Source organism: Nomascus leucogenys, chromosome 11 (genome assembly GCF_006542625.1).
Source record: "Nomascus leucogenys isolate Asia chromosome 11, Asia_NLE_v1, whole genome shotgun sequence".
NCBI classification, from domain to species: Eukaryota; Metazoa; Chordata; class Mammalia; order Primates; family Hylobatidae; genus Nomascus; species Nomascus leucogenys.
Genome location: NC_044391.1, coordinates 14039600 through 14065862, shown reverse-complemented (window position 1 = coordinate 14065862; position 26263 = coordinate 14039600). Strand labels below are relative to the sequence as shown.

General features: G+C 34.5%; 1 protein-coding gene across 1 annotated transcript in view; it reads left to right on the top strand.

Annotated features, from left to right (window-relative positions):
* Nucleotides 1–26263, top strand: part of SEMA3E (semaphorin 3E) — a 263539-nt gene that overhangs the window by 137362 nt on the left and 99914 nt on the right. Inside the window, exon 2 of the mRNA XM_003252290.4 lies at nt 10282–10442. Coding sequence (XP_003252338.1) covers nt 10347–10442 — 96 coding nt within the window. The 5' untranslated portion in view covers nt 10282–10346. The remainder of the gene's footprint in view (nt 1–10281; nt 10443–26263) is intronic.

Below are 26263 nucleotides of genomic sequence, written 5' to 3'. Positions count from 1 at the left end.
ATGATCATACCTATAAAATATGGGCTACTGTACTACTGAAAGCATTTGGTAGGATTCCTAGAAATCTGTTTTCTTTCTCTCCCCTCCTTTAAGTAAGTTTTTTTGTTGTTTTGTTTTTTGTTTTGAGACAGAGTCTCACTCTTTCACCCAGGCTGAAGTGCAGTGGCCTGATCTCAGCTCACTGCAACCTCCACCTCTCGGGTTCAAGCGATTCTTCTGCCTCAGCCTCCCTGGTAGCTGGGACTACAGGTGCCTGCCACGATTCCCGGCTAATTTTTGTATTTTTAGTAGAGATGGGGGGGCTCACCATATTGGCCAGGCTGGTCTCGAACTCCTGACCTTGTGATCCACCCACCTTAGCCTCCCAAAGTATTGGGATTACAGGCACGAGCCCCCATGCCCCGCCTCTTTTAAGTAAGTTTTAAGTGGCTAATGTTGCAGAAAAATACTACAGTAGTTCATATATATTCTTGGCTTCCTTAACTTCTGCTTTGGATGAATATCCATAACATCTTATTATAAAATATTCATTAGTCAAAATTCTGGAATTCTCACAAATAAGTGCTCTGTTTTGGGTAAAGCCACACATTTCTTATTCCCACATAATTCGCCAGTTGAATAGGAGTGCCTAGGACTTTGTTGATGTCCAAATTCAGCCTCTGGAAGACTGAGAATGCCCCTTGCCCACTTCTGATGAATAACATTGTGTGTGTGTGCATGCGCATACGTGTGCATATGTGCATTTAAAATTATAAGCTGTTAATTGTTAAATTGGTTAATTACTCCAGATAATCAAGAATTAAGTTTATGAAAGAGGAGGCTGCAGGAGATATAAAAAAAAAAAAGGGAATTAACTGTATTTTTTAACATAAAACACCTTTAAAATATCTTTCCAACATAAGTGATACACAAATTTCTACATTTAAAGGCCCAGTTTCCTTCATCTCTCAGCCATGACCTTCATAACATAAAACTTAACAGTTTAAAAATTCCTTAAATTCAAATATGGACAAGCAACTTTAATCCAACAGAAAAACAGACAATGAATGTAATAAGAACAATCACAAAAGTACCCTAAGATATATGAAAAGATGCTTAACCTCACCTTATAATAAGAGAAATTCAAACTATATTTTCTCAATCAAATTAGCAAAACACCCTAAACTTTAATTACATATGGTTTATGAGGTTATGTGGATACAGGCACTCTTGCATATAGTCAGGAAATTTTAAAGTGATATGATCCCTATGGAAGCAAAGTTGGCAGTATTTGTTAAAATTATAAATGCTTTTGACTCAGTAATTCCACTTTAAAATTTATCTTACCAATATATTTGCACATCTGTGAATGGGCATATATTCATATATATACATTGCAGTGCTGTATTAGTAAAAATTTAAAAGATTTCAAATACCCACCACAGGTGATCTATACAAAAAAATGTTATTTGCAACTATAACCTCTCTAAGTTTTGATACAGAAATACTTCTAAGATATTTTAAGTGAAGAAAAGAAAGGTAAAGAAAAAGGTTTATATTATGATTCCTTTTGACTGTAAAAAAGTTGAGAATTAATAAAGATTTATACATCTAATTTGTTGCATATGCATAAAAAACTTGAAGGAATGCCCAAGATTTTAGACAAGACTAATTCATTGAGGGCAAAGGAGTGAGAACTAAACAGAAGGTAAGTCCAGATGGAAGTTTATCTTTATCACTCTAAACCTTTATATTCTTTTGGCTTTTGAACCATAAAATGTATTCTCTTATAAAGGGCTGGACACGGCAGCTCACACCTGTAATCCCACGACTTGGGAGGCCAAGGTGAGCAGATAATTTGAGGTCAGGAGTTTGAGACCAGCCTGGCCAACATGGTGAGACCCCATCCCTACTAAAAATACAAAAATTTGCAGGGCATAGTGGCGCATGCCTGTAATCCCAGCTACTCAGGGGGCTGAGGCAGGAGAATCACTTGAACCCGGGAGGTGGAGGGTGCAGTGAGCTGAGATCGCATCACTGCACTCCAGCGGGGGCAACAGAGTTCCTCTGTCTCAAAAAAAAAGTGAATGTGCCTGATTTTATGAAGTACACAAGTTTGAAAAAAATTATCTCTAAAATTAAATTTCAGAAATAAAATGGATACTAAAATCTGATTTGTGTTATATTTATAGAATTATATTTATCTTTAGTATTCCTCTGAACCTCCAGATATAGTTCCTAACACAGTGGATGTTCAATATACAGCTGATGCTTGAACAACTTGGGGGTTAGGGATGCTAACCCCCAGTGTAGTCTAAAGCTGGAGTATATATAACCTTTGAATCCCCCAAAACACTACTAATAGCCTACTGTTGACCAGAAGCCTTACTGATAACATAAACAGTTGAGTAACACATATTTTTATGTTATACGTATTATATACTGTATTGTTACAATCAAATAAGCTAAAGAAAAGAAAATGTTAAGAAAACCATAAGAGAAAATATATTTACTATTAAGTAGAAGTAGCTTATCATGAATGTCTTCATCTTAGCCATTAAATACACCTTAACTTCCATTTTTACTTTTCCATATAACATTAAATAATAATTTACATATGATAAGAACACAGGAATCTGAAAATTATAAATTACATTATTTTGTTTTCTTTAACTGGAGAATTAATGTCTAGGCTATTCCTATGTATATTTGAACTCCTGCTTCCTTTGGAAAGTGGTTTACGACTGAGCAACTTGTAGTACAACAATGCCTATTGTACGCCTTTGACTTGTGAAAATAATAGAACCTAAAAGTTCAAAGAATGCATGAAAGCCAAGCTGATTGTCCATTGCTAAAAAGAGCAATTAGCAAATCAATGAGCTAGTCTGTGTTTATACTTTTTAAAAAGTTAATTGCTTATTTCTTTACGAATCTGTTTCAACATTATAAGCCACTAGTGATCATCAGTCAAATCTGTCAAAATCATCAAAGCATGTTGTGAGAAACCTTTTCCTTTTGAACCATTACAAAGTTAAAGAAAATTTCTAATGGCTATTTCCATATTTCATTTTCATTAACAATGCTTACTGCCTGAAATTCAATTTTTTTGTTGTTGTTGAATTAACCTTAGGACAATATTGAATAAGGTAATTAACTCAGAAAACCATGACAAGTTTAGTTAAAGTCTTGAGTCTCAGGAAGTCTTTACTTGGCAGGTGACGGTGGAACAAGAAATGTGCATTCAAGAAAGAAACACCTCTCCCCTGAAATCTATTTTCGTTTGAGAGCTGAAAAATGCGTGTTCTCCTCTCCTTCATCGTACACAAGGAACTATAGCATTTAAATATATTTTGACAAAGTGTAGAGAATTGTCTTTGTAGTATAGTGATGTCAGTGAGTTTTAAAACTGTGTCTCTTGCAGGTTAAAAGGAAAGGCCACGAGAGGAAATGACTAAATCCTCAGAGTATATCTTCATTGACAGCTGATAATTAGCATGCAGCTTAGCAATAACAATTAGTTTCCTCTTTAGAAAATTTCCGGATGAACTCTGAGTTGGTGCATTTCAGTTTCATCTTATTTCTTTGTCCATTCCCTCCCCAAGCAATTCATGTTATTTTTAGAGTAGGAAGAACTCAAGATGAGCTTGCTTCATTTAACGGAGTCAGCACTGTCCATTATTTCACTGTGTTTTCTTGAGATTACCCGAGATTAGAGTTTCTTCTGTCCCCATCTTCCTGTATATTTACTGTTTCTTTCATCCAGGTAGCTTGAAGCAGTGTGAAGGGATTTAAAGGAGTCAGCCGTTACTTGGTAAATATGCCAAGTCCAGGGACCATGATTTGGAGTTCAGATAATTAATATGACTTAAAGGAGTGACACTAAAACTAAGAAAGGAAAAATCCTTAAGGAGGGAGGAAAGCCTTGCTTTCCTTTTTATTGCCTTCAGTATATGCAAAAAATATTCAATACATTTTGAAACTCCATGGCAAATTAGGTAAAAATATTTCAGTTTTCTCAAAAATGAGATATGTAAAACTAAAAATGTCATGAATCAATAAGTCAAAGCAACAAAAAAATTTGTATTTCAGATAGTTTATAAAATACACAATAAAGGTGATTAAAATTGAATTGATATTAACCTGAATTTTTCTATTTATCTTGTTGCCATTAAATTATTTTGAATTATCTCAATACAACCTATTAAATATTTTAAAAACCTTCTATATCAGGCTCTGCAAAAATGCATTCATTTCTGACACATTATAATCCCTTAATAGACTAGACTTTTAATTACTAGGATATTTTTAAAATAATATTTAGAAATCTCATGTGCATTGTAACAAAGCTCTCCAGTCAACTTCTGTTGTTCAAATTTTGTCACCAACACTGACCAAATAACCTTAGCTCTGTACTGAATCTCTAATAAATTCTCTTTTTGCATGCAGAAAATGAGGATAATAGTATTTCTGAGGAGGTGTCACAATGATTACATGACATAAAAATGTCTAGCCCTTAGATAGTACATGCCATGTAACTGCTCAATAAATATTTATTAACTGTTATTATCACCTTGAGAGTTAGGGTGGGGAGGATCAGTACCCGGATGTAGGAGGAAATTTGGTTGCATAAAAAAAAGGAGACATCTCATACGTCTTCCCCTTTTATTTACATAATTTCATTTTTGATAAAGTAACACATGTTCACTGGAGAATATTTGTGTAATATAAAAATTTTACATAGGTCTGTAGAAGAGCCTGAATTCTCATTTTCACTAGTTATTGTAATTTTTAAAAATACCTCTTAAAATGATATTTTCATCCTCATTCCTTTGAACATTTAATGAAGTTGAATCTTTTTATGCAAATTCACTTTTTGTGTCCTCTTTGATGACGTTCTATTTACAGAACAGAGTTGATATTTTTTCTTTCTTTAAAATAATTTTTTTCAACATATTAAAAGAACATATTAAAAACAATTTGTTTCCATATGTGCTATATGTATGTTTTTTACCCCAGATTTCCCTAATAATTATGTTTCTGCTTCTTTCTTAAACTTCAGAATTCCATGATTTATCAAAGTTTACTGCTTTGATCTCATTGTTTTATGTTTATAATGCTCTTTTTACAAATAAAGCATACTGCAATTTCTATGAATTTCATACGGATGAGAGAGATGAAAATCTCATTACAAAATAGTTTGGAAATAGAAGCATTCTTCTCTATGCAGATATGAAATTTATTCTCCAGTCATGTGAGTCACTTTCACAATCCAGTTATTATCAGGAAAAATGACTTAAGATCAATGAAGACTCAAATTTTCATATTTGGCAGATACTCTCCAACATGCAATATAATTATATAATCATAAACATCTATATATGATTGAACATCTAAACATCATGAACATCTAAACATGATTATATAATCATGAAAAGCTATCAACAGCAGGCCAACTTAGTCTAGCAGAAATACAGATTGTAACAAATTTATGGTATTATAAATTTGTTCATGAATAAAGACAGACTGGCTAAGTTTGCTATGGAATTGAAACATGCTTCATGTTGACTGCTCTGACCCCATACACATTAATTATAGAAACCACACTTTTTACCATGTGGCTTCCACATTTTAACCGCAGATGGGTAATTGTTCACAACACATCCAATCTAGATGAAGCCAGCAATCTATGAATTATCCACACTAGCTGACACAATTTCATTATTTCCCTTGAGAATTTGAATTGCAAAATGCAGGAGCTATTGTCACACTGTGGTGATGTGGGAGCTGGAAATTTATATATAATTGGGAGCTAACAGACATATTTGGCCATGAACAAACTAAATAATAAGCCCTTTAGAATCAGTACAGTGAAGCGGTGGCATTAAGAGAAGCAAGAAGCAAAGATGCAGCATCTTCTAAGAGATAAACCACCTTGGCTTCTGTTCATTTTCCGATTACCATGAGGCCAGGATTTCTGTCCTCACCTTTACATTACCTTAATTTAATCTCAGTCCATTGCAGTCATTAATATTCCAAATAACATGGCTACCTAAGGCCATAAAGTGACTTTTGGTGGAGTGAATTTTGATGTTAGTTTAGTTGTCTTTTATTAAGGGATGTAGTTATAAGCACAGGTGTGGAACTTTACACCTTAATTCTTAGCGATGTTGAATGTCCACCATAGTATTTTTCGGTATACCTATTAAGACCTTAGAAGAAATTTCTCTTCGTTTTTAATACTAGATAATGCTCCTAAGCAATTGATACAGTTTTTTTTTTCTTGTATTACAATGACTTCCTCTACTTTGGATTTTGGGAAGCCTGAGGTCAAATTTGGGATTCATTTTAATAATGTATCAGATATTAGCAGATGACTTCCAGTTAAATTTATTACAACCCACTCATCTTAACTGTTTTTCTCTTACCCTTACTCCCCTAGAAATATATTTGCTTATTTGATTGGGTATATTTGTATAAGTCGTCTCAGATCCTTTTTGGAAAGAGGCAAATTAATCAAATAAAGTAGAAAAATTGAGTTAATATTGAATAAGTGTAAATATATAATAAACATTCACATCTTTTCAAAAAGTTTCTATTTTAGAATGGCTCCGTGTCCATTATTGCAGATATATGTCTAAAGCAAAAATATTCACCTGTAATGGATACTTCTAACCTTTCTTGAATAAAGTCAAGGATGTTACAAAATTGTAACCAGTTAGGAAAAGCAGTCTAGGCCTTAGAGAAAATTAAGGATCAAGATAGGATTTATGCCAGTGAAAGTGGACATGAAAAATATAAATCACGGCATTCATAAACTCTAGTTAGTGCTATGATTTTAAAATAATGTCTATCTACTGACAAGTTTTAATGTCTTAGGAATTCAATTGTTGTCACTGTTTTGTTGTATGGTATTGGTCAGAGTAGAGAGTAGCAGAAGCATTCAATGCATTTTTCTTTTCTTATATTATGAAATGTTTAAAGAAAACTATGGTCTGTTCGTTAGGTTTTATAAATTTAAAAAATGACCTTAGAAATTATTCTAAGAAATATCTTCATAAATAAAATGACATTTCTCAATTTATTACCTATGGTATGTAATGATATTCAGTTTTATGTATCCAAACATAGTTTGGCAACAATTTTCTCTGAGGCAATATTAATAAATCAGGAAAAGTAATCTCCAAAATTCCTTATTACATTTTTTTCACTGACATTATAATCATTTAGGGTCAGAGCAAAAGTTGTAAATGAATTTTCTAGCTACTTGACTTTAGGCAAGCTTAAACATGGGACATGTGATAGTTAGACTTGCTCTTCACCACTCCCTCCCTTTGATAAGCTTCCGAAAGTATGAAAAACAAAAATAAAAGCTCAGCACTGTACTTTAAAGGACTCCATAAATCATCTAAGTGTCGATTTGCTTCTTTCTTTTTTTGCACTGTTTTATCAGCTTCATTTTAGAAATGCAATTTAGTCAAAGAATTAAGAATTTTAAAGGTGGAAGGGTGATTAACAGGTGAAGAATCCAGTCTAAAGAGGTTAAGAGGTTGTTCAAGTTTACCTACGCAATTATTGTCAAAGCCAAGACTAAAATCTGGCCTTCAGATTCTCGGTCTACAAAGACCTTTGGTTATAATATACACACCTGTTATGCTTTAATTCTCATGTTTTTAGAGGTAGATTGAGTGATTTTTATTGTAATAGTGTATGACCATAAGATAGTCATTAAATTTTTAGGCACCCAGGTTTCTCCAGTGAAATAAAATACATTGGTAATTTAAACTGTCACACAGTGGTTGTTTACTGTTTTGTAAAAGTGTGTGTGTGTGTGCGTGTGTGTATATGTATATATATATATATATAAATGTAAAGATCATTAAAAACGAAGATTCACAAAATTTGCATTTGTTGTATGTACACTTCGGTTCTTTCCCTTTGCTTTCTCCAAAGTATATACCCACAGAAACGTGCACATCTTTGTGATTTCATAGGATAGATTTGGCCATAGAGAGGAAGAATAGGTTAGAAGAGAAGGTGATACACCAGAATAAAATAAGATTGATGATTCAATAGTTTCTACTATTATTTACAAAGAAATAAAAACTACTACCTTTAGACTATTAGAACTGTAATATACTTAGCAAGCAGGCAAATTGGTAAGTCGTAAAAGCAAGTAAAACTTGGTGTCTATCTTGCCATGTGCATGCAGGGATAATGAGGTATTAATCACCTCACTGGGTAGCAGGCAAGGTCACCCCTAGATGGATTCACTCATGGAGTGCCTCCTTTACTGGATGGGCTGCCTCTTACTAAAATCCCTCATAATTGAATCTTTCATGACTTTCTCTTATTTCCCAACTGAGTCCCTAAGCTCTACACCTGAGTGTTTTGGGTAGCTCTGTAGTCTAGGAACCTATTCAAGCTAGTACGTAACCATCCTTTCATCAGTTGTACCCATTCAGATTATTTCACTGTGCGTTAAAACTGAGAAATGTTGCAAACTATTGGAATAACTGGGAAAACTTTTCTAAAAATCCTCTTGGCAGCCCTGATATAAACATAAATGCTTATGTATAAAGACAAATTATAATGATAGCAGACAGTTTTGAGCTATATTTTTGTTATGCTAGTGGATCCCAACCTGTGCTTCTCTTGCTGTATGCAAAGAAAAACAGTATGATTCTACTTTTTATTAAATGGAAAATAATTGTCTTCCAGGATTCAAGAACCTCTAATTTTTCAAACTATTTTCTTTTCCTTCCCAAGTAAGTTTTGAGGGTGGGAAAAGAAGGAATACTAGGGAATGGATTTTCTACCATTGAAATTTTTGCTAATACTCTTCATTCATGCCTATGTCAGAAGTTTCAAGCTATATGTTTTACCTATACATATTTAATTTTAAAATCTCAGAATCTGGCAAACCTTTTATGTATTATACCTATTATTCCTTTTTTCCCACCCTCAAAACTTATTCTCAGATTATTTATTTAGATGAATAGTCAAAAGACTCAATATTTCAAAGGTAACTCAATAAGAGAAAGTTTTACCTTTATAAGGGATACATTGATTTTAGCAGTATTGTTCATTTTAAACTAAAGATTTAAATTTAACTCCACAAAATTTTGGGCATCAACAGTTTGAGGGCAGAGATATAGATAAGGAATATATTATTAATACAGAGGAAAAGATACTTTTAGCAGTATTGTTCATTTAAAACTAAAGATTTAAAGTTAACTCTACTCCGCAAAGTTTTGGGCATCAACAGTTTGAGGGTAGAGATATAGATAAGGAATATATTATTAATACAGAGGCATATACTTCATCTCTTCTTTCTCAGAAACAGAAAGTATAAGAGTGGGCACAGTGCTGTAAATTTGTCCTGCTTCATATTATCATTTGTTTAGATTTTAGAGTCCTAGTCACCAAGAATTCACATTCTCTGTTAGATGCATTAGGCATTGATCTTTGTAAAAAAAAAAGTTATCTTCTAACTTGCCAACATTTGCCAAAGGGCCTCTTCAGGAATTCTTCAGCATCCAGAGTCTAGGCCTGGGGTTTTTATTCTCTCTCACCACCAAAGGCTCTCATATATCATTTTACCAACCTTAAGTACTGAACTGCCATATGCAATTAAATACGTTCAACAAACAAATGCACACACATAAGAGGTTTGCCAGATTCTGACTTCTTACAGTTAAATGTATATAGGTAAAACATAGCTCAAAATTTCTGACATAGGCACGAATGCAAGAGTATAAGGAAAAATTGCAATGATTGAAAATATATTCCCACCAGTTTTATCAGTGATCCCTACTGTAACCGTTACCACATTAATGCCTCATTGTATTGATGACACTGATAGTTTGCAGACTGGGAAAATTTGATTTTGGATGTGACTATCAAAACCAATTTCAAGTAGAAACATTATTTTTCTGAGTGGCATTTATCTGGAATTCAATAAACACACTCTGGTGGGTTTAATGTAGATTTGGAACCATTATACATTAGAGAAGCTGTGAAATGACTTTCACCTAGCAATTTAAGACTATGAAGGATGACTATTTTTCTGTATTTAAAAATATAGAATATTTTTCTTACATATTGAATTGATGAAGTTTTTAGATTCATAAATTTATGAAATATTTTAAGTTGTGCACATTAAAATTTGTTGCCAGTATATTTATGATAAAATGAATGTTAATGACTCAGTTCCAATAGCAATGTAAACAGAGCTATGAGAAAAGTTATAAAGGTATTTATATTTTCTCATGTGCTTAGTGTACATGTCACTTTGCATTTCAGAGCTCTTGAATCTGAACAGAACATCAATATTTCAGAGCCCTTTTGGATTTCTTGATCTCCGTACAATGCTGCTGGATGAATATCAAGAGCGGCTCTTCGTGGGAGGCAGGGACCTTGTATATTCCCTCAGCTTGGAGAGAATCAGTGACGGCTATAAAGAGGTATAGAAATATCAAACTGCATTTCAGTAGAGAAAGAAGGGGGGAAATTTCAAGAATGTTACTTGTCTTTTTTTTTAATTGTATTGACCACTTTAAATTTTTGAGTGATTACTTTTTAAATAAAATATTAGTTAAAACTGAAATCATTTTGAAGAAATGATTTCTAAATCATGTTGTATGAACTTTTCTAGTACAACACTGATACCTGGATTTCCAGACACTCTTGCCTGGTGCATTTGACATTCCTCTTGCATGGTGGCCCTTGTCACCATACCCACTGTCCTGAGACCTGGGTTTGGAGCATGATGAATCACCACCAGTTCCTCTGGGCTTTACTATTCCAAAGTGCAAGATTGAAGAAATGTAAATATGTGGCCTCAATATAACTACCTCATATAGTTCTGTTGGTAATATCACTACTTCAGGTGGACGTTCCTTTAACCTGGTGGAGTAACTTATACATTTAAAACAAGAAAGTACCAACATCTTTTGGAAAAAGAGAAAAATAATCTGTAATTATAGTCTATAATTATACAAATAATTGAGCCAAATTTTCTTAGACTCATGAATCTTACACAAAACATACATAAATATTTAGAACATAGTATTTTTGGCATAAGTGCATGTATTATATAATATACTTTCTTTATAATTTATTTTTATGTTTATGAGCCATGTCCATATTTTCTAGTCACTTTTTAAAAGTATGACATAAAGCATCATTCCTTGGTTTCTGCCAGTTCCCTATCCCTGGAGGTAATAATTTTAAACATTTTGTTGTTTCTTCTGGTTCTTCCCTACATATTTCAAAATAACATTTGCTTACTGTTTATTGATATGTTTCATTTTGGGCAATATCTGTTAAGAAATACATCTTTAAGATGAGGATTTTAGCATCCTTCTCTTGCAATACCACAGTTAAAATATCTGTGTACCATACTTCATCAGCAACCCTCCAATGACTTGCCCTCCATCTTCCCAATTATACCAAAATTTTTGGTTCAATACCAGTGTCTTTATCTTATTATGATTAAGAAGATAGTATTCACCACTGAGCCACATGCTGGAAGTTTATCACACTTTTCTTTCCCTTTCTTCTGCCCTGGATTCCTTCCTTCTTTACTTATTTCTGCAATTTTCTTGTTTCTCTTGAAATTAAACATTATCTTATTTTTTCCATTTGATAAGATTTTTATATCGTTTCACTAATTTTTCGCCAGCCTCTCTATACAAGTTTTTATACTCCTCTCAATGTAGTACAATTTACCAGTTTTCATCAGTTCACATTGTTTTGGTTTTTAATTGAAGGTATCCTCCATGTTCCACTTGTCTGGCTGGAGCTTAGCTTCACCATCACCTGGAGCATTCTCTCAGCCCCTGACTTGTATAGAACTTCAGTTTCTCAGGCCCCCCACCTATAGTCTGCCATGTTGTGGAAGCATATCCTCTCCTAGCTTCTGGAAGAAGGATACAGAGTCCAGTGTTGAGTCTTGTATGTTTGAAAATTGTATTATTCCAACTTCACACATTATTGATAGATGGATATAAAATTCTAGGTTGAAAACCACTTGCTTCAGAATTTTGAGGATACTGCTCCATTGTTTCCAAACTTCTAGTATAGCTGCTGAGAAGTCCGATTCTTTCTAATTTCAAAGTTTTTGACGTAACCTGTCTCTCACCCATGTAATTTAGAATCCCTTCTTTAATCTCCGTGTTTTAAAACCTTCTCCTATTTCTCTTAGCATCTCTTTTTATTCCCCTTGCACTGAGACACAATGGAACTTTCTACCAGGGACCCCATGGCCTGCAGCTCTAGAGAATACTCATTATTTCTGTTAGATCTTTTCTTCTCTTCATTCTCCTCTTGACTTTCTTCCTGGGACTCCTCTAAGTCAGATTGTTCCCCCTTTATTGTCTGGCGTTACTGCTTATTATGCATACTTTGAAACACTTCTGATTTCATCCACACCCACCCCTCTTCTCACTCTCTAGGCATCTAATTTCCGAGAATTTCTGGAGTCTTTTTTATGAATCAGCTTGCATATTGGCTCCTGTCACCTTGCAAGCAGTTAGATTTCCGCTTTTCCTAGCATGCAAAGTGCCAAGACTTGCCCATATGTTTTAGAGTTTTTAAAATGTTGCTGATATTTCTTTGGCATCTACACTCCAGCTTTATTTATCTTTTTCAGATTATGTCTTTTTAATCATTTTTCTATCGTTTTCGTGATTACAGGTTAAAGTAGAAGCAAATATTGCATTTCACCCTATCTTTCCTTTCTTTCTAACGTCTTTATTTTCTATGTAGTTCTCTTTTGACTTCAAACATATGTATACTAATTGCTCTTTCACTCTTCCTCTCTCCATATATATAAAATGTAAATACACACACACATGCACGCACGCACGCACACACACACACACGACCTCCTGCCAGTCAAATTCAATGGATTTTTCTCTCACTTCTTGGTTGATCTCTTTCCAACTTCAATCCTAACTGGCTTTGCCACTATCTCTTTCTTTTTCTTCTCTCTCTCTCTCTCTGATATCATCTACTTACTCTGATTTTCTGTGAAGGAGTATCTAACCTAGGCATCATAAACAAGGCTGTCATAGATCGATCCCCATATTAAAATTGTTAATATGTGAATATTAGAAGAACCTATAGAAGATCTGTCATTTCAGAAAATTAACAACCTTTTCATCGAGGAAGTAGTTCTCAAATTATCATCCTTGGACCAAAATATTATGTGACTCTCATGGAGTGGTTCCCTGGAATCCACATTTATAATGTGGATTATAATAATCCACATAATAATAATAATAACAAATAGGTGACTCATGTACACAGAATTTAATAACAATTTTCCTGAGGTGTTGTTTCCTATGTGGACTATAAGACCAAGAGATAGCAGCTTCTCATTGTAATGTGATTCCCCTTCAGAGCAGGGGAAATTGAATCGCCTACTCACTCTCATGTATTGTTTTGGCCTAATTATACCCTCAGCACTTTCATACTAGGAAGCTGGGCTTTCATGGAGGAAATGACCTGTGAAAGCTATATAAGAGTAGGAGACCAGGAGGGTGATGAGGCTTTATGAACTGCATCTTAGGGAACTAAATAGAGTGGTATGTGGCCATTGAGCTTCAGGGTGCCACCTAGCCAGGGTGTCAAGGAAAGTAGCTATAAAACCTATTTGAGTACCCCATACTCCAGGGTAAATCCTTATTTTGTGGAGCCCAAAATGTATACAACTTGGGGGAGTGGGGGACTTTTAACTAATATAATTAACTCAAACTTAAATTTCGAAATTGCAAAAACTCCTCTCAGGTGCCAGTCTGGGCAGGTGCCAGGAAGGAGTCCTGAGGCTTGTTATGCTTCATTAGCTCTGATGTAACATCAGCCCCACCTGCATTTCTTATTTTGTACTTGTTCTTCCTGTTTCTTCAGAATGATATGCAATAAAACTCTCAATATGCCCTCTGAGGCTGTTTTTAGTAGCAGCAGAGTAGGAGTAAGGTCTACTTTATGACATTCTGCTTAAAAGAGTGAGCTTAAGAAAGTGGTCAGTTCTGCAGTGCTCACCAGGCTCTGAAGATGTAATATGTCTGCTTTGGGGCCCAGCTCTCCTCCTGTCTTGTCTGGACCTTACTCTCTCAATTGTCTTCCTGACATAATATTTTTTTAAATCTCTCCCACTGTGCTTTCTCTATCTCTGAGCTTCTCAACCTTGGTACTGCCGACATCTTGGATAATTCATAGTTAAGGATGGGAGTGCCATGTTCATTGCAGGATGTTTAGCTGCATTCCTGGCTTGTACCTACAAAATGCCAGTAGCACCCTCTCCACAGTCATGATAATCAGGAAAAGTCTCCACACTTAATTTAGCTTACCTATCTATAAACAAGATTCAGACCCTCCAGATGAAGACACAGATATGATGCATGCCTGTAGTCCCAGCTACTCTGAAGGCTGAGGCAGGAGGATTGCTTGAGCCCAGGAGTTTAAGATCAGCCTGGGCAGCATAGTGAGACACTCTCTTAAAAACAAAAACAAAAAAGACAGACACACACGCACACACACACCCCATTAACCATAGATCTACTCGGTGATACACCTTTTCTTCTTTCCTTCAGATCAAAAACCTTGAAAATGTAGCCAAAGCCTTTTTTTCACCTTCTATTTATTTCTTTAATATCTTTAAAAATATAACATTTCATACAGAAAAGGATATACATAACATAAATTCATTAGAATGTATAATAAAATAAATACTTCTGAACCCAGCTCCCAACATCTGAATGAGAATATCACCAATCCCATTGCAGGGGCAGCTACCTTCATCTTTTCCCTGTTTCCCTCCACATGCACCCTGCTGCCCAGGAGCAATTACTACCTACTACCCTTTGTTGTTTTCATTTTTAAAAATTATTTTATTATATATTTTCCCATACAGTATATATTCTCTATATACTGTTTTCCTACATAGTATATTATTTATTGTCACTACTTTTGAGCTACGTAAAAATCATATACAATGGTGTGTTGCATTCTTCTGGGATTGCCTCTTGTTTTGTTTTTATTTAATATTATTTCTTATATTTAATTATGTACCTGTACCCATGCCTTATTTGCTGTAGAAGTAGAATAGTGAATTGGGAGCACTCAACTGGGATTTTGGTGTTTAAATCCTGGCTATGCATGTATAATATTGGGCAAGTTCCTAAATCCCTTTGTGTCCCTATGTCTTTATTTGTAAAAGGATAAATATTATTCCTCTTTGAAGATAAAAATTATGAATTAATTTATGTAAAGTACCAAGAGCAGTGCTTGGCACATAGCAGTATGTATAAGCTCTTATTATTTACTCTGTATTCTGTGTAATATGTTCCATCATATGAATATAGCACAATTTATCCATTCCATGTCAAAGGACATTTGGGTGGTTTCCTGTATTTCATTTTATCAATGTTGCTATGATCCCTTTAGTAAACTTCTCCTGATACATGCATGTGGGAAAGCATCCAGGGCATATATATTCAGGAGTAGAGTTGCCAAAGATAGAATATGTTAATGTCAAGATAATGCCAAATAGCTTTCCAATGTGGTTATACAAAGTTCCACTACTTCCATCAGTTCATGAATTCCCAGTGAACTCACACACTCTCTCACGCTTATTCTGTTGTTCTGCTTGATCCCCGTGTTCCTCGACGCTCTTCCCTTGATTCATTTATTTATCTCTGCACCAATACCTCTCTATATTAGCAACTATATTATTGTTAATTATTTTTAGCTTTATTTGATCATAGTTTTAATAACTAGAATTATTTCAGAACACACTGAGTATAAAGTTAGGAAATACACTGGAAAAATATTATAATATAATGCCAGATATGATACATGTTATAAAGAAAATAAAACAACTTAGTGGAAGTAAGACAGTAGAGGTTGGTGAGGAGAGTAGGGTGGTCAAGAAAATATTTTCTAGGGAGGTGATATTTAAGAAGATAGCAAAATTAAATGCCCACTATCCATTTTTCAAGGCTCAATGACCAGTTTTGACTAGTTACACTGCAGAACTGGTAAAGTAACATCAGAGCATGTGCCTCAGGCTGATTTGAAGGACCAGGTCATTGAAACAGATGGACAGGCATTGACTTGCAAGTGTGATGGTTGATGAATCATCTTTGTGAAGAGAAGGATAGTAAGCTAGGTGAAAACATATTCCATTAATGAGGAGAAAGTAGCAATGGATGATGGTAGATGACTACAAGGAAAAAGGTAGCAGGTGGTATGGTTGTGACCACATGAACTTTAAAGCAGCTAGGGTTTTATTATTTTAAATCTTTATTGAGTAGGTGAATTTAGAGAGGAAAAAACTAGTGAGGAGAAGGCAAGTGGTCAGTGAAAATATTTTCCTCACATGTGGGTTTACAGTAAGAAAGCCACCACTATATCTGACAGAGAAACAGTGTTCTCAGGGGACAACCTGATTTTAACCAGAGCAAGAAGGTGAAGGAACATGGGGAGAGAAAGACTGAAGTTGCAGGGATCTTGTCAATGACATTCCAAAGGATTTCACAGAAGGGTTTGAGGTCTCGGAAAGGTGGGGTCAGATTGGGGGTGGTGCAGAGCCATGTGATGTATGAGTCCAAGTATTCACTGTTGACCCGGAAGTGGGTCGGGTCAATACTTCCCACGGTGACTATGGTCAACAGGGGTATGTCATGATGGATTAGTCCTGATGATCTCTTCAGGGGAGATAAATAACCTTCCATTTTAACTTCATTTAGAAAATGGGAGCCATTGAACATGTTGATCCTCACCCTCCCATCACCAAATCTACTGTTTCCACATGATGTTTTCCACCTCCTTGTTATATGGGCGGTACTCCCTCCTTTTATGAAATGTCACTCCTTAAACCCATGCTCTGGGTCCCAGCTTGTTGACCTTTCTTAAGAGTTGGTAATTTTCTGTCTTTTATGCATTATTATTTCTTCTTTTTCTCTCTACAAAAATCAACAACAAATGTAGTTTGTCTAGGGGTGCCTAATTTCCTTGTGAGACATAGATTCATTTGGCAGTCTGGCAAAACCTAGGGACCCTTAAATGCATAAAGTAAATATGTAGAATTACGAAGTAAAATATTAAAATAAAGTTATCAAACTATAAATATTTTTAATACAGCTATTATGATATTAAAATGGCAACTTATGATGACACGTACCTTATACCTTATTTATTAACATATTAAGTGATAAAACCTAGCAACAGGTCTCACTCATAAGCACCCGCATTTCCAATTAATAATGAATGTTAATGATGTTTTCAGATAATTGCAACAACTCCAAAGTAACATTGAAATATATTTTCTCTTGGTAATGAAACCGCAGATACTACTAATACTACTATAGTTTGCTTTCTACATTTATATGATATTATCTGATAGAAATGCTAAATTTCAGTTAGAAGTTAATGATTAATGCAATAAAGACTTTTTTTTCTGATTTCTGAGTTGGGACGTTCCCTGAATTCTTTTTTCAGGCCCCAGTTAACAACTCCTGCTCCATAATTTTCACTTTAGAAAGCATTCTAAATTTTTTGAGCTGAACAAATACAGTTTTTCATGATTTACTCTCATCTACCTTCTTAGCCTGATCTCTACTTGTCCGCCAGTAACACATTGCTAGTCAGACCATTTCTATTTGCTCTTTTTCATACCTCTGTATCCTTACAACTCCCCTTCCCTGGAATAACCTTCAAACATATCCAATTTTTTAAAATCTATTTTCTTTCTCTTTTAACCTAGATTTGGAGAAGGTTCTCCTTCTCCTTCCTTATTCCAAGGTCTGATTTTCATTCCCATATTGTATTAACATTGGCTGTTCGGCTGTCAGTTTACTTGTAAGATGAGTCCTTAAGAGTAGGCACTGTTATGTTCATCTTTGAAGATGTAATGAAACAATGAAAGTGTGTCTGTTGCTAATCCTAACATCTTCCAGCAATAAATCTGTTCTCTTCACTGTCTGCTTTCTTGCAAAATTTTTTTTTTTTTTTTTTTTTTTTTGAGACAGAGTCTCGCTCTGACCCCCAGGCTGGAGGGCAGTGGCGCGATTTCTGCTCACTGCAAGCTCCGCCTCCCGGGTTCAGGCCATTCTCCTGCCTCAGCCTCCCGAGTAGCTGGGACCACAGGCACCCGCCACTACGCCCAGCTAATTTTTTGTATTTTTAGTAGAGACGGGGTTTCACCGTGTTAGCCGGGATGGTCTCAATCTCCTGACCTCGTGATCCACCCGCCTCGGCCTCCCAAAGTGCTGGGATTATAGACGTGAGCCACTGTGCCTGGCCTCTTTCAAATCTTACTGTACTTATTATCACAACCACTTTCAGACTAGTTATTATTGAATTTCGTTTAGGTTAACTATGTCTGCCTTCTACTTACCCTTATATCCCAAGCCACCTATCCACCACCTACCCACTTCTCCTCTGGCAAACAGTAAGAATCCTGTTTCACAGTGTGGCAGTAATTGCAACCTTGGCTGCACATTAGTAAACACCTGAGGATTGTGTAAATAATATCTGTGTTTTGGGTCTACCTCTAAACTGATGTGAGAACTAAATAGTGGTACTTTTTGAAACTCTCCCAGGTGATTGTAATGTGCATGAGAGTTGTGAAATGCTGGGGTATTAAGTATCCTTGCTGGTCCTGGAAATACCGGTCCTATATGTGGTAGTAAATAATTATTTTCTAAATAATAACCAGAACTTATATGAATATGCACACTTATAAGAATAATTTTTCCATACAATTTTGAAATAGATAAGAATCTGTAATTTAATAAACTTATTGTATTGTATTAGTGTTTTTAGATAATGGCCTGGCTTTCTAAATTATTTAACTCACTGCCTTTCCCAGACCATGTGATAATACTCTTTCCCAATGAACTTCTGCTCTGTTGTACCTATGTAACATTCATTAAAGACCCTAAACCCTCACTATAAATTGCAAAACTCAGTGCTGGTGCTAAAGCATACTCTTCACTCTAAAACTTCCAATTTAGTAACTCCATTTGTGTTATCTAATGTGAGAATCTCCCACCTCCTCAAAGAGAATAGTTTTTGCATTTTACTCTATCTAAAAGTCTCTAAAATCCCCAGATAATGTAAGACTTCTTAAATGAGAATTTTGATTTCAATCGAATTCTGATTTAACAGTCTAAGAAATTGAAAAAAAAATGTGTTTTGCTGGTGTATTTATTTATTTATTTTGCTTTCTCTAGTGTCCTTTAGTGCAAAAAGACCTCGGGCTGAACTAAAGAAAACTATTATCTAAGTAAAAAATTAAAGCATCTGAGACTTTCTGCTCATAATGTGACAATATCAGGACCTTGTATGGATAGAATACTTGGAAAGGGAAACACGAAACATCCTCGTAGACATTTTTCACTTGATTGACCATAGATTCAACCCACATCTGCATTTGTCTCTTTAAAAAAAAAGTGTTTATAAGCTTCAAAGTCTCTAAATTGGGAAAGGGCTCTAACGATTGGCATTCATGGATATTCATGTTTAAACTGCCTTTCATTTTTCTTTTATTAAAAGTGTCCTTATCAGGTTTTCTTTCACTTCTACTCAATTATTAAATTATAGTTTTGTATTGAGGAAGAACATCCAATCTATTAATAGATAATTTGAAAATAAATGTATATGTTTCTTCTCATACCCATTCCCTGCAATTTATTTATAACTTGTAATTTCAAGATGCGACTAGAAGAGATAATGACATTTTATTATGTTATGACTAGGTTTTCTGGTTAGGAGCTTTCATTAAGCAGAATTAAATTTTATTTCTACATAATGCATAGTTATTTAAACTTCAGTTGCTGGTATAATTTAATTGAACTTAAGTCTAAGAAGATTTAAATAGATTCAGTAAAATTTTTAAGTTTTAAGTAGCTAAAAAAGCAATTCATGGAAAATTGAATATTTTAGCTGTATCAAAAATATATATGTACGGAAATCCAAAAACAAAATTAATAACTACAAAATATCTTGGTGTTTTGTTACAGCCAACCCACTATTTACACAACTATTCTGTTATCTGTAATTCAAACAAAAAAAGTGTAGAAAAAACATTCCCTGTGACTTTAAAACATTTTAATACTAATAGCATTTTATTTATTTATTTATTTTAGACAGAGTCTCACTCTGTCACCCAGGCTGGAGTGCAGTGGCACGAACTCGGCTCACTGCACCCTCTGCCTCTAGGGTTCAATTGATTCTCCTGCCTCGGCCCCCCAGTAGCTGGGATTACAAGTATGTGCCACCACACCCAGTTGATTTTGTTTTGTATTTTTGGTGGAGACAGTTTCACTATGTTGGCCAGGCTGGTCTCGAACTTCTGACCTCAGGTAATCCACCTGCCTAGGTCTCTCAAAGTGCTAGGATTACAGGTGTGAGCCACTGCGCCCAGCCTGTAATGGCATTTTAAAATAGTGGTTGTGATAATATTATTTAGTCAGCTAGAATTAGTATTAACCAAAAATAAAATTCCTCTGAATATTATGCATGGTAAGAGTACTCATTAAATGTACTCATCAAATTAATTTGATTATTAATTATGATTAATTAATAATCCAAATTATTATTAAAATATAATAATTAATGTTAATATAATAATGATCCAAATAATCATATCCATTAATCATATCCATTTGGATATATTCCAAATATATATAATATGATCCAAATAATCATATCCATTAACAAAGCCAACATGTTAATTTTAGTTTTTATTTTATTTTAACTTATTTTAGTTCAATTATATTAGAGGACTTTTTGAAGAGAGCAGAGACCAGAGTGTAATAGCAAAGAACATGGATTTTATAGCCATATTGTTAGGGCTCCCATCTGAACACTACCTCTTATTAGATGAGTGATTCTGGGCAAATTAGTCCACAGCTCGGTTTCTCAGTTCTCTTAACTGTAAGAACAGATAGTCACAGTATCTTTCTCTTAGCTTTTGTTAGAAGATTAGGTGAGTTATTAAGTGCCTAGAACAGTGCCTGGAACATAGTAAGCACCGCCTTAATATTTACTATCTTCATTGTTATTATTGAAGCTAGATGATTCTAATGTGCTACCATAGAAAATGAGGGGTAGAAGTATTACATATTTTTAGGTGTTACTTAACTAAGTTCTAGAAACATATATGGGGATATGAAGTATGCAGAAATGAATAAAACAGTGTCTATGCTAAAATATTTACAATACAATAGACAAGATAGATATACATGTGCCATAGATGGCACAATTTGAATAGACAATAAAGGTTCAAATAAAATGCTAAGAAAGTTTTGGAGGAGTGGTTCCTGGAGGAGATATAATTTAAATTGGGCTTTGAATAATAGAATTTTGATTGAGAGTGAGAACAGAGAAAGTAGGGGTAGGAAGGACAGAAATTTTAGAGCAGTATAGAATAATGACTAATGTTTTGGGCTGAAGTAAATAGATGGGTTGGGGACATGTGGGTGGGAAGAGGGTATGCAGTAAGAGTTAAGGATGGAAACCACAGACTAGTTCATGAAGAATACTGACTGCAATGCTGTTGAAATGGAATCTTCTAGGCAATGCAGGAGAATCCACTGGTGGATTCTCAATATGGGCATAAAACAGAATTGTAGTTTAGCGATTACTTTGGCAGCAGCATGATGAATAAATGGATGGAAAATGAGAATAGAGCCATGAAGCCAGTAAGTAGCAGTTAGAATTTAAAACGAGGTACATCTCTGTTAGAAGCCATCACTGAGAACCAGGTTATTGCTTTGAGATCAACTTCCTGTCTCCCATATTGGTCTTCAGTGCACCATTAGTTTTGCTAGTTCTACTTTTGTTATGAGATGTTTCTTTCTCCTTGACTCTTACTCCCTTTGCATGGCTGCATTTTACCCTAGTAATGGTTATGAACTAGTAGAACAATTAGTTGCTGGTGACAGTAGTAGAGAAGAACCACTGACTGGTATTAGATGTAACTGTACACCCTTTGTTTACTTACAATAAGGGCTGAGAGCCCCAGAAGATGCCAGTATTCAATCACAGGTAACAGATTATCCTGTCTATGCTCTGTATGAATAGCCCCTTGCAATCTGTACACATTTGAAAATTACTAAGACTTCCTAAAAAATAAATCAAAATTATTCTCTGGAAGATATGAATATTTATTTAATGTATAAAATTTTATTTTCTTTTTTTTCCATTTCATGAAAAAATAAAAAATGAAAATATATATTTAAGCCATATTTTGGGGAACTCATAGAATATTTCATATTTGGTAATAAACTTTGTTTTAGAAACTTTGATCTACAGTTTTTATCTTTCTAAATTTCAGCTTGTTTTTCTAAAATTATTCTCACTACTGTAATTTAAAGCTAAAATTGGGCCCGGCACGGTGGCTCACGCCTGTAATTCCAGCACTTTGGGGGACCAAGGCGGGCAGATCACCTGAGGTCAGGAGTTTGAGACCAGCCTTGCCAACATGGAGAAACCCTTTCTTTACTAAAAATACAAAAAATTAGCAGGGCCTGGTGGCACATGCCTGTAATCCCAGTTACTTGGGAGGCTGAGGCAGGAGAATCACTTGAACCCAGGAGGTGGAGGTTGCGGTGAGCCGAGATCATGCCATTGCACTCCAGCCTGAGCAACAAGAGCGAAACTCTGTCTCAAAAAAACAAAAACAAAACAAAACAAAAAAACAAAAAAAAAGCCAAAATTATACTACTTAATTTGGATATCTATACATATTATAGTTCTGTTAGATAATTCTGTTTATAAAAATATTTATGCCTTTCTCATTTATTCAACTTTATTGTATCAAAGGTGAAAAAAGTTCTTGTATTTTAGAATTTAATTTTTTATTGAGTAGAAGGCATTTATGTACAATTTGTACATAAATGTCAGATGGCATTTCACATTAATGATACCAGTTGAGTAAATTTTATCCATACAAAAGGCCATGCATCAGGCTACAAATGTTTGTGTGTAGTTATCATATTTTTCTAGTTCAAATGCTTAGGAGAACAAGCTTTTTAAAATACAAATTTTGTCTATAGTTCAAAATATTATAATTCTGGCATATAAACTGCTTGAGTAATGACAGTCATTATAATTAAGTATAAAGGCATAAACATAATGACAGATAATGTGTGTCAGGTTAAACATTATCATTTATAAACCATTAAGATTATTTTAATGTGTTCTATTCAAAATATACTTTCTTGTTTTTAATAATATTTATAGGATCTATAATTAAGATGTACATTGATGGACACTGGTGCCACACATAGATGTAAATACAGAAAGAAAACCCCAAATATAGGCAAACACTTTTCATTAGAATAATAGAAATAGGAAGAGAATATAAGATAAAATTATAGAGGCTTAGTCACTTAAAATATATTCTATGAAGATAGACTTATATTAACTGATTTACTCTTTAAATAAAAAGATAATCTAATTTTTAGACAGTTAAAAAATTATTTCATACTGGTTAGTTTGCACTCTCCTAAATCTCTGAATGTCATAACATCTTGTAACAATAAGCTGTTTAGATCCTTAATCCTGGTATAATTATGTGATTCAATAGGGAGTCCAGAAAAAAATTACCTTGTAGTTTAATTTATACTTTATTTTTCTCCATTGAGATATGCAAGAATAGTAAATGGCTTGTTAATGCGCAGTGGAATGATTAAATTATATTGTAGGGGTATTGTGATGAAATGATGTGTATTTAACCTTTTGCTTTTTGTATCTTTTTTGGTACAGAGATTTTGGAAACCACATTACACCCTGTTGTTTAACTGCCTTTAAAAATGTTTTGTGCAGAACAAATAGCTTAATTTTATGGGTTTTTGTTGATGCTAAACTCTGGAGCAGAACCAAAAGGCATCCTGACTGCCAAAACAAATGAAGAAAACCATTTCCCTTACTAGCTTGGCAGAATGTTTTTACGCGATGGCTTTAAAAATAACTTTCCATTTCCAGTGAGGTCTTTCTTTGCCATATATTGTCACCTGAGTTAACGTTTGGTTGCAGTCCTGAGCCTATTAAACTGTTTTAAAATACCAAACAAACCAAAATAACAACAAAAAAATTTTGGTAAACTTATATTTCTGTTATTCCTTTGGAGGGTCCCCATGTGTTGAACTTTACTGTAGAGAGCGTTCATACTTATTTTCGGTCTTTCTTCCATCTACTCAGAGTGATCTGTTAAACATCTGTCTACCTTTCCTCAGAAATCCTACAAGTCTTTCAGAGCCGAGGTTATTGCTAACATCCTACAGTATTTCCTTCCTGATTAAACCGGAAAATTTTACTTGTTTTATTCATTTAACATGTTACAGCATTTTCATGTCAGTGAACCTGATCTCTCAAACTTTACTGTAATCTCCTTTGACAGATTGACTTCACTAAGAATGTGATTAAAGGCATATTGACTGATACAAACCAATCAATGGACGTTGAAAAGCAGAGACTGTACTTAAGACATTGTGCCAGATAGGCACTGGTAGTGAGACAGAAATAAGTCACTGCCTTGCCCTCTGTAATTTATAGTCTAATAAGAGAGCTAAAATTAAGTACACAAATCATTGTTATCCTAGATAGAGAAAATACGAACACTATGAGGGATCAAAGGAGCGAGAAATACTATCTGTTGAAAAAATATCAGCAAAGATTTTGTTGTGAAACTCTTCGGGAAATGTGCCTGAAAGAATAGTTTTGTTATTCTTACAGCAAGTGCCATTATTAGTTTTGCCGCTAGGAACAATGCTTGTTCTGGCAATCCTAGAAAAGCCATTATTGTCTTCACCATCACATAATATCTTATCTTTGTGACAAAAACTGTGAAGGGTCTGAGATTTTATCTCACTCTCAAGACAGGTTAGCCTGTCACAGTTTCATAGATGCTGTCAGAAAACATTAGACTCTTGGGTCAGAGACGAAAGACTCTATTACTCATGGCACAGCAGGCAGCAAGAGCTTCTTGTTTCCATCAGTGTCCTTGCCCCTCAAGTCCTGCAGGGGGTGATGCGTGGCAGCCTAGGTAGACACTGCACTCAGTGGATACGTGTCACATCTGAGGGACCCCAAGCTTAGGAAACTCCCAATCTTATAAGGGGGCTGTTAGCAAAACTGTCTAAACTTTGTCTAGAGGGAGATACAGTCTTTACTATCCTGGTCAGGAAACAAATCTTCCATTTGCCCTGGAGGGAGATTCTATCTTTTCAGCCTATTTGAAAAGATACTCTGGAACAAAAGCTGTCAAAAGATGTATAAAAATGCTATGGAGAATTAACCCCTAAACAGTGTGTTTAACTGGAAATGATCATTCTGAAGCCATTATTTAGGGGAATACAGAATAATATGCAGTAAAACTAAAGTTTAAAGAATTCTTCATTTTACATAATAATGAAAAATGAGTAAGAAGGGATGCTGATATTGTAAAAAGAAGCCCAGCCTGTATCTCATAAGTTATGTTATAAACATACTGCATTATTCTGAATTATGGATGAGGTATTATCTAATCTAGTCATATTGATAATGGAATTAGTCATGAAAATCTTTCCTGATAGATAATCCTAAATGAATTTGTATTTTATTATATAATAAAATGTACAGATTTGTATACATAGTCTATATATACATGCACATGTTCTAGCATATCCATTTGAATAATTTATACATCCACAGTGAAATCATAATTCCCAAATCAAATTGAATCTCAAATTAGAATGGGTCTTACAAATTATTTCTTAAAATCTATCCCTCGGTTCAAGAATGGTTTTCCAAAATAATAGATCAGGTAAAGTTTATAAACTCTGCAGCTTCACTTCTAGGATTCGACCTATAGGGGGGTCAGTGACTCCCCTCAGGTGTATGCAAAGCTGCACTGTATCCAGATGTTGACTGATATCTTTCCTAAATCATGCATGACCCACTGATGGATTCATTGCTAACATCATCATCTATTCTAGGATTTTGTGTGCTTTTTGCTTTAAGGTTGGTTTTCTTTTATATCACCATTTTTCTCTGTTTATCTTTTCTTGTGTTGCAACATCAAAAACAAAACTGTTTTCACTTAAAGTTTATATGCCAAAACTGTGTTTTCCTTTAAAAGTTTATACAATGCACTATGAAAATTAAAGAACATCTGATGCTGAATATTCTTAGTAAAAGCTGCTTGGGGCTCACTGCACCAATGAATAAGAACATCGAAGTAATATTTTATACCTATAATTCAAGCCATAGAGTGCTTATTTCTATGATA